At 49.4% G+C, this 10,198-nt stretch overlaps 1 protein-coding gene across 6 annotated transcripts in view; it reads left to right on the plus strand.

Annotated features, from left to right (window-relative positions):
- Positions 1 to 10,198, plus strand: part of EPB41L1 (erythrocyte membrane protein band 4.1 like 1) — a 213,501-nt gene that overhangs the window by 155,269 nt on the left and 48,034 nt on the right. For all 6 annotated transcript variants that reach the window (XM_019513044.1, XM_019513045.1, XM_019513048.1 and 3 more), the window contains exons 5-8: positions 7,626 to 7,730; positions 7,847 to 7,889; positions 9,504 to 9,579; positions 9,717 to 9,935. In XM_019513044.1, the coding sequence (XP_019368589.1) occupies positions 7,626 to 7,730; positions 7,847 to 7,889; positions 9,504 to 9,579; positions 9,717 to 9,935 (443 nt within the window). The remainder of the gene's footprint in view (positions 1 to 7,625; positions 7,731 to 7,846; positions 7,890 to 9,503; positions 9,580 to 9,716; positions 9,936 to 10,198) is intronic.

Genomic DNA, 10,198 nt, shown 5'->3' on the forward strand with positions numbered 1-10,198 from the left:
TTTCTCTATTAAGTTTTTTTTTTCTCCAAGCCAGTCCTAGTCTCTACTCCTTGGATTTCCCGTCTCAGCCCCAGTCTCCTTGCCCATCCAGTTCCAGTTTCTCTCTTCCCAGCTCCTAATGCAGTCTGTCTCTTCTTTTTCTCAGCCTTCAGTTTTGCCTTTTATTACTAGTTCCTCTGTCTCCCTCCCTGGATTTCTTGTCCAGTCTGTGTTCTGCCCCATTCCCTCAGTTCCCAACTAGCCCAGATCTTTTGCAGCATACTGGGCTGCATTAGTAAAAGCATTGTCAGCAGATCAAGGGAAGTAATTATTCTGCTCTACTATGCACTGGTGAGGCCACATCTGGAGTACTGTGTCCAGTTTTGGGCCCCCTACTATAGAAAGGATGTGGACAAGTTGGAGAGAGTCCAGCAGAGAGCAGTGAAAATGGTTCGGGGCTGTGGCACATGACTTATGAGGAGAGGCTGAGGGAACTCAGTTTATTTAGTCTACAGAAGAGAAGACTGGGGGGGGATTTGATTGCAGCCTTCAACTACCTATCTGTTTCCCAGCCAATCTATCTCCTTTCCAGTTTCAACTTCTCCCTACCTACAGTTATGAAGCTCCAGGAACCATATAGAACATCTGGTAACTGCAGTTTTCCAAGGCTTATATTTTGGCCAGGTTTGGATGGAATTTCACAGAGATGGCAAAAGACACATGGGTAATACAAAAGCAACCCTGCCTCCCTTGCCAGATTTCACCTCCTACTTTGCTTCAAAAAATGGCAGCAATATGGTTTGTGCAAGGACAGGTCACCAGAGTTTATAATGAAAAAAAACAGCTTATTTTTCTCTAACCTTGTTCTCAGAAATAACAGAACCATTTTGACTACAACTTTCCAACAACTCCAGGCTGAGGCAGGCACCTGGGATATAAAATTTGAGCCCAAACAGTTCAAATTTGGCAGTTATAAGCAATGGAAAAGAGGGTCTTCTAACAAGAAGTGTCAGGTCACCTTAGTAATGAGCAGTGCCACCATCTGGACCTAAAAGTAGAAGGATGTTACATATTCATGCATGTATACTTTGTTGCGGTTGTTTGTAGCTGTGTTGGTCTAAGGACATAGGCAAACAAGGTTCTTTGGATAAATGTGATATATTTTATTAGACCAACCAAATTTAGTTGGTCTAATAAAAGATATCATATTTACCCAAAGAACCTTGTCTGTTTACTTAGTGACACATAAAGGGACATGTACTCTCATGTGTGTACAGTCCTACACTCTGAGATGTAAAGATGCACAGCTGTACAGCCAGAAGGGTGTGTATGTGTACAGATAGGCAAATGCATAGAGATTCACATACTATGTTTCAGAAACAAATACAGAGACCTACATAGAGAGAGACACATTTATACCCATGTACACATAGATACACACAGGTGTTGAAGGATGCTCTGAAGAACTATATAGGTTGTTATCACAGCCCCATCCTGTGATTTCCCCATCTCCAGTGCATAGCTCACCCTTGCAGTAAGCCAGGTAGGGCAGGAGGTGTTTCTGTTGGTTAGGTCATGTGGGCAGGCATATGGGCAGCTGTGGGCACTGTGTGTAATAATGACAACATACATGCCTGTACACACACACACACACACACGTGCACATATCCGCATGCACACACATACACAGACACAAGGATGGGCCCAGAAGACAAGCCTGACTCGTGTGTTTGTGTAGGCTGCCTGCTATTTGTATGTCACAGTGAGAAAAAAGCCTAGGCATGTGTGTGTGCATGCGTACATGTGTGTGTGAACACACTTAACTGTGACAACAGCTGGCATCATTAAGGGAGCTGATTGCAGTGTGCAGAGCTGTGATTAGCCCATCACAGAGAAGAGATCATAGAGAGAGCCACAGCAGGAGGTGCAGCTTCCAGCTCCTGCAAGTACCCCTGAGCTCAGGAGCGTTGCCACTCAGCTTCTTTGCTGATGTTACTGTGTGGGGCTGCAGCATGGGTCACTCTCCTGCTGAGTCGTCCTCCTTTATGGCCCAACTGCCTCCTCTGCCTGTTCGGGGGTGAGAGAACTGTCTTACCCAGCAGACTGGCAGAACCTGCTAAACTAGAGGAGGTTTTTGTTGGGTCTGCCCAGTGGCATCCACAGCACACTCTGTACCCAGGAGCCTAGCACTTCTGATACCCCATGAGCTTTTGGCATATGGACTCACTGGTTCTAGTGCTGCTGTCTGCAGAGCATTTCTTGGTGGTTTGTGGAGAGCTGGCTTGTTTCCAGTTGCTCCATCATGCTCAGAGATAGTCGAATGCACTAAATGTCTTTTTCTGTCTGAACTATGGCTGGGATTACCACGGGGGCATGGTAGTGGGGGAGGGGTTTGAATTAGATGATGTGTCTGCCTGCAGTAGCAGGGCCTGGGCTCACAGACCCAGGAGATCCCTTCCAGGCCTGGGTCCCTGTGCAGCATAGTCAAGAGGAGAGGAGACCCCATGATCACAAATGGCAGGAGTGACAGAATCATGTGGTTTCAATGAGGGTGAAATGGGGAGGGGGTCAGGAGGTGGGGCATACGCATTCATTGAGGGGAATGGCAGAGTTGTTCCAGATGGGAGGGCAGCATCACAAAGCAATTTCCCTACTAAGATGTGGTCCCTACAACAACAAACTGGCACCCACTTGGCCCCTAGCATAGAGGGTATTAACCCCTGAGTACTGAACAGATGGTAGGGTGAAGTACAGAGAGGGAGAGTGACTTTCAGGGCCACGTGGAGAATCAGTGTCAGAACTGGGACCAGATCTCAGGAGCCACTGGTAGAAGTGACCAGAAATCAGTGGGTTTTTCTATGAAAAGTTTCAAGAGATTAAATTTTTTCTTGAAAGATCTATTTTTTTTTTAAATTACAAATGTCAATTTGGGATAAAAATCAGGTTTGGTTGAATTGAAATTGCAGGTTTTCAATTTTATATATGTTTTGCTGATTTGTTCTGCCCTCATCAGGAAAAAAAGGGACAAACAATAAATGAAAGAGAGGACCCCCCCAGAATGGTGTAACCCTCCTTTTCCCCATTTTGAATAAAGATAATAAACTAAAAATGATATGTTTAATTTGGCTGAGCTGGAAAAACCAAAGCATTTCCAACAAGATCAGCTTTTCAGAGGAAAACTTTAAATTTTCAAATATCAATTTCCATGTGGACTCACCAGTTCTGCCGTCCCAGTGCATTGTATTCTCACCAGCACATCACTAGGCCACGGGTGGCCCTGTCAGATTCCAACGAATTTGGAATGGCAAATTTTGCTAAATACTTCGTCACAAAGAGACTGAAAAGGAAAGAAGGTAAAGGCACAATGGGATCAAATGTGCAACCCACACAAGTGTGCCTCCTGCTATGCCAAACATGCATGGCAGGGTGTGCAACTGTGGGATCGTGCATTAGATCTCATTGAGACTTATTGCCCTACACCAGCTTCCACAGCTGCAAGCCCTGCAACTGATGCACTGCCCCTGCTGTGATCCTGCAGGTGACATTGGCTGCAGGGCTCACAGCAGGGCCAGTACCAGGAATTGTGCTGCCACCACAAGCTATGCTGGCTGCAGAGCTTGCATCAGGGGCAGTGTTCCCGGTGCTGCCCCCACTGCAAACCCCTCAGCCAGCGTCAACTTCAGGGCTTGCAGCAGGAAAAATATTGCTGCTGCTGCAAGCCCCATAGCTTCTGAGGTTCGCAGAGGCAGTGTTCTCCCTGCTGCTCTGCCCCTCCCTCGCTCCCCCTCTGTGAGCCCCACAGCCAATGACCCTGCCTTTGCTACATCATCCAGTGAGGCTCACAGGGGCACAGCGTTCTGTTTGCTGCAAGCCCCGTAGCTGATGAGGCTCACAGGAGGGGCAACAACAGGAACACTGCCACCACTACAAGCCTTGTCAGCTGCAGGGCTGGCAGTGGGTGCTGCACCCCTGTGGCCCCATGTTCAGTTAATGGTCTGCTTAGAACAAGCTACAAAGTTATTACACATTTTTTGTGCAATAAGTTTGTAGTTGATTGCTTGTTTTATCCCCCATGAACTATCTGAATGTGTAGCTAGATCACAGCTTAAGGCAGGAGTGGGCAAAATATGGCCCAGGGGCCAGATCCACCCTGCCAAGGGATTTTATCCAGCCCACAACAGGTCCCTCAGCCCCACCAAGCCCAGGAGTTGGGGACAGCCTGAGCCATGGCGCATGCGGCCAGTCCTGCTGCCCTCAGGTATGCAGCAGGGCTCAGCTGTGTGGTGCAGTGTCCAGACTCAACTTCCCAACAGCCCCGGTGACAGCGGCTCTCTCTGGCTGTTGCTGCCAGTGTTGCTGCTGCTGCTGGCCCTAGCCCTGCAGCCCAAACACCCTGGCCTGCCCACCCTGCACCCACCGCCAGGAGCTCCTGATGGAGTGGGTGGGCAGGCAGGGTGTCCATGGAGACTGGCCCAGGTACCCCCCACAGGCAGGGTGCACTCAGCTGAGCAGATGGGATGGGGCCACGGATGAGCAGGGAGTAGTGTCCAGGAGTGGGACAAGTGGCTGGGGCCAGGATTGGGAGCGTGGGGAAATGACTGTGCAGGGCTGTGTGGGGAATGGATCACAGCTCTGCCCCAGGCCCAGCCCCAGCCCCATAGTGTCACCGCTGTGCAGTCCCAGCCTGTCATGCTCCTGGACACTACTCCCCAACTGCCTGCCCTGGACACTACTCCCCAGCTGCCTGCAGCCCCATCCTAGCTGAGTGCACCCTGCCCGTGGGGGTCTCATGCTGGTCTCCATGGAGACCCTGCCTGCCTACTCTGCCTGGCACCCCCAGACTGGTCTAATAATTGAGCACTTGGGGAGTTTTGGTGCGCTATTGTGGGGGCAAGGGTGTTCTGAGCCAGCACAGCGAGGTGTAGGGGAGGAAAGGGAGGGCTGACCCAGCTTGCAATAGCTCACCAAAACTCCTTAACTGGCCTTCCAGCCTAAATAATTGCATGATTAACATGCAGTATGTGGAGGGGACCTTAGTGCCCTATGCTCACCAGGGAGGTTTACACTTGCCCCTGAGAAGTGAGCAGCTGGATTTTTTTAATCTTGGTTGCAGGTGCAAGTGAACTAGAAGTTTAATAAATGGAGCGGACATCAGTCCAGTCTCAGGCTGTAAGTCTCAGAAGTCTTATTTGCTGAGTATTAAAGAATGTAAGACCATGGCCTCAAGTTTTTCATAGATGAATGGGAATATGAAGTCCTCCAGTGCAGCTGGTGTGAGGACAAAGGTCTGGACCTAGGACTGAGTCACTGAAGTTTATCCCTTTGTTCTCAGCACTCCAGGAGCTCCATACTTAATCTGTCACTTTTAACAATGCCATTTGTTACAAAAACCTTTACTTCACTGCAGAACAACTGATTGTCACAAAGATGAAAGTGCTCATAAGCAAGTAATAGCTTGGATCACAATTGCAACCGTAATGATCTTGTGAAGTTGCAAAGATGAACCTTTCTGAGCCCCTTCACAGCATGTGGATTTATTAATTCTTCCTAGAAGTCTGTAATTAATATTTACCTGGCAACAAACATGCATGGACATGCAAACAAATATCTGCATCCTACCCAGCACACATGCTGTGACTTGCTGTTTCTTTATCAGAATGCTACTCCTATGTATAGTGTAAGGAGCAGCAACTTAGTGGCCTGGCACCCTCTTGTCTTTTGTTGCTGGTACAGTTTTTGTTTATAGAACAAGCTGCTGTCACTAACAAACTCCAACTTTGAAAAACTCCATTTGTAGCCAAGTCAATTTAAAGTCCAGCATTGTTGCCATGTTCCAATCACCATAACAATCAGTGAGGAGCCTCCACCAAGGAAAAGGTGTTTTTTGGTATATTTTTGCCTTAGTTGACTGGACTGCAATGTGTAAAATAGCTGGCATTAAAGACACCCCTTGCTTCAACAAACTGTGATATGTAAAACGCCTAGCTCAAAAAAAATTGAGAAAGGAAGAGGAGCCCAGAGATGAGGACTACAACTAGCAGAGGAATGAAAAAAGTTCCTATAGCAGGAAAAGTCTAAGCCTTCTATTCAGAGAGAAGGCATGTTGGAGAGGATATGATATATATACAATAATGGATGGTTTTGGAGAAGGGACATCAGAAGCTCCCATTTACTAAATCTGATACAGAAGGGCTAGGAGACAGTAAAATTAAAGGACACCACACAGAAGAGATCAAAGGAGATCTTTCTTTTCTCCATGTAATTATGCTGTGGAACTCACTGCTGTAAGCTAGCAGGAAGGCAGATTCTATGTAGGATTTGAATGGGGGTTGAATATTTAGTGGACTAATGAGAACATCCATTTATATCATTAAAAAGGATAAAAATAAGGTGATAGGGATTAAAAACCTTTCTGCCCCAGGGCAACAGCTAGGTGTTGACCAGCAGGATCAGAAAGGAACTCCTGTCTGGCAATTCCAAAATTGTAGACTTTGAGGTTTTGTGAACTTTCCTGCTAAATGTCTGGTACTGATCGAAGACAGGTTTCTGGGCTAACTGGATCCCTGGTCTAGTCTGGTACCACAACCTCTTAGGAACTGGGAGGTATGACAGCATCATCTTGATCCCTGCTGCATCCCATCTGTGAGTACCAAATGCTCGTGCTGTCCTGTAACAGGGTACTAGGGCTCTTTTCACCTGCTGCATTTGCAGGTATTAGAGTCCTGGACATTGCTGCTGATGCTATTCATTGCTGCAGGCACATGAGCTCCACCATGGATCTGGGTGAGCTGATTTGGCTCTCTAGGAAGAGGGCATTAGAGCACTAAGGCAGAAGGGTATTCCTGAAGGAATACCTCAAGTGCAGCAGCTGAGGCAGGGAACTCTGGCTGAGGCTTTAGCTATGTCAGGATTTCCAAGATCCCAGTAAGGTAAAGCCCACGAAGTGCTGAGTGTGGACGCTGTCCCAGTGAATCCCATTGCACTGTCTGGGAGGCACTGTGCATTTCTATGGCAAGAGATACATGCCTGCAACCACATCAGTGGTACTGAACTATCAACTATGTCAGACTCAAGGCACCTGTCCCTAACTCTTCAGAATATAGCAACACCTGATTTAAACTTCTTTGACTGATTTCATGCATTTCTGAGACAGGAATTCTGTTGCGAAGACCTCAGAAAGACTATGGCAGGTCAGAATGTTTTTTACACTATGGATTTCTGCTTGAAATCTCTGGGTTTATCTTTTGAATCATGTGCAGGCGTTTATACACCTAACAGTGCTAATATTGCACAACACCCTATGGCACCCTTAAAAGCTTCTTAGGGCACCCCATTAGAATCACTGTACCACACCCACAAAGAATCCAATATCAGCCTCCTCCCCAGCTCTCCTTGATCTCTCTAGGGTGGCTGGTGCCCAGGGGACACAAGAGCAGACAATTGTGTCCTGGCGCTGTGACTGTGCTCTGTTCCTGTGGGTTGCAAGCATGTGGTAGAGACTTGCATCCTGTGGTCATGTGGGTGAAGCTTTTACATTCCACTGAGCAGCTGCAATGTGACAGGCCTGGGAACAGGGAGGAGAAAGACACCCAGGTGCTCTGGCTGTAACTTGCGCTTAGTCCCCTATCCATTTGTATCTCTTGTAGAAGCATGCCCGGGGTCAGGTGCTCTTCGATATGGTGTGTGAGCACCTCAATCTGCTGGAGAAGGATTACTTTGGCTTGACATTCTGTGACTCAGACAGCCAAAAGGTAAGTCCAGAGAGCACGTCCCTGGGTGCAGCCCTCTTGCTAAACCTTCTGCAAGCCCACCACCCTCTGCCAGCAGCTGCTGTGACCACCCCTGACACTGTGCCTTACTGTTTCAGAACTGGCTGGACCCCTCCAAGGAAATCAAGAAGCAGATCCGCAGTAAGTGGCCCATGGGGGTCCAGAGCATTTCAGTCACTCCTTGCATCAAACTTTCCAAAAAACTCAGGCCCAGCCAAGGTTGAATCCCCATTTGAGTTAACAAGGTGGTAACTGGACTGCTTTGGTGCAGCTTCCCTAGAAAGAAAAGAGAGGAAGGGGGGAGTCTGTGGCAGAAATAAGACCCAAGATTCTGGTTCTGAGAGGTACCAAGCACTTGGGAAGCCAGCTGAGGTAGAGGTGAATTACAGATGCTGCTCAACACCTCCAGAGATCAGGCCACTGTTGTTGTAGCAGAGAAAAGCTGGAGAATGCCAGGGATGGATGGCATGCCCAGTGCTCTATGTTCCACTGGGAGATGGGGCATGCTGACACCCAGAGCAGTGCCATGTAGCAGCTGCCCCATGAATGCCAGGTTCCTTACACCTTTCTTTTTGCAGCTGGCTGGGAAATTTCTGCTTTTCCTTAAGCCTTCTGATAGCACACTGCTGGGCCTCCCTGGGTGACTCTTCTGCTGACACCAGTGTCAGCCATGGGTGACTTCCATGAAATCAGTGGAATGATGCTGGTGTGAGGAGAAGGAGAATTGCTCCACCCCTCCCCATCATCTGCCTGCCTTGGAGTCTTGCCTTGGGAGGCAGTGGAATCAGTGGAGAGGGTGAGGTCTGCTCTTTGCCAAGGGGGCCCAGCTGCCTTCTGCCAGTGAGGTTTGCAAACCCTGGGGGCCAGTCCATGACCTTGGCTGCTGAATTCCCAGGTGGGAGAATGAGCCACATAATGCCACAAGTCATTACAATGACCGCAGTCTGGTGGGGGCTGCAGAATACCTCTGGCCAGGCAAAAATCCCTACTCTTTCCATCAGCAGTGAATACTTTCAGCACTGTTTATATATAGAGGTAGGGAACGCTCAGCATCCAGTCCAGCTGAGTGAGGCGTCCAGCCTGCCATGTCCGTGTGGCAGTTCCACAGAGAGAGGGCTTCCTTCCTTGCTCTGGGAAAGTCTGGGGAGGGGCTGGGCTGCATGGAGAAGACTGCTCACTGTGGGTTCCAGTCCTGGCCAGCTGGAGAAGGATTGCCCTGGCTGGCTGTGTGCAGGTTCCCCTTGGCACAGGGCTCAGGGGAAGGGTAGCTGGGCTGTGCAGAGGCATTGTGGGCAGGATCTCTCCCACCACTGACCCCAGGTAACCTTGCTGGGAAATACAGGGCTTGTTGCCATGGCAACAGGAAGATGTCGAGTTTCTGCTCTGAGCAGAGGAGGAGATGGAGCTGGTGTCCACAATCTCCACCTCCTGGGTCAGCTGGGAGGCAGCCTCCACAAAGCCACACATACCTTGGTGCTCAGCCCCAGGGATTGCCTCTTTCCTGCTCCAGAGATACTGGGCATCAAGGTGGGGTGGAATGCAGCCCTGGACAAGGACACCTGAGTAGCAAGGGTTAGGCACACATTGAGTCTGGGGTAGGTGCTGGGGGGACTGTGTCATAGTTTCATAGTTTCTAGGGTCGGAAGGGACCTGAGCAGATCATCTAGTCCGACCCCCTGCCATGGCAGGAAAGAGTACTGGGGTCAAATGACCCCAGGCAGATGTCCTCTTCATCCTGTTTCTTCCTTTTTGTAGGTGGCCCCTGGAACTTTGCTTTTACTGTTAAGTTCTACCCCCCTGACCCTGCTCAGCTCACTGAGGACATCACAAGGTGAGGCAACAAGGGACAATCCCGTGCCTGCCCTAATATTTGCCTGGAGGTCTCATTGGCCTGCTTCTTCCTGGGGAGAATTTGACTGCGTTCTTGTCCCTACTCCTACCACCTGACGCCTGCATCTCTCCCCTCAGGTACTACCTATGTCTGCAGCTGCGAGCTGACATCATCACAGGGCGCCTGCCGTGCTCCTTCGTCACACACGCCCTGCTGGGCTCCTATGCCGTGCAGGCAGAGCTGGGAGACTATGACTCTGAAGAACATGTGGGCAATTATGTCAGTGAGCTCCGCTTCGCACCCAACCAAACCAAGGAGCTGGAGGAACGGATCATGGAGCTGCACAAGACCTACAGGTGAGCTTCTCTGCAGCCCTGGTGCTGCACTTACTTCCCAAGGCTGGGATGTGAGTGGCTGAGACCTGCATGCAGCTGCTTGTACAGCAACTGAAGGGGCCCTGCTGATAACATCCCATGTTCAGCTCCCTGGGCAGGCATCTGGTCCCCCACACAGTACAGCAGTGGGGAGGGAAGGGTGGGGTGTTCCTTATTAGTCTTTTGTTACTCCCTATCTCCTCTGCAGGGGCATGACACCTGGTGAAGCAGAGATTCACTTCCTG

This window comes from Gavialis gangeticus, unplaced genomic scaffold (assembly GCF_001723915.1).
Source record: "Gavialis gangeticus isolate Ggan-Ray unplaced genomic scaffold, GavGan_comp1, whole genome shotgun sequence".
In the NCBI taxonomy this organism is placed as follows: Eukaryota; Metazoa; Chordata; order Crocodylia; family Gavialidae; genus Gavialis; species Gavialis gangeticus.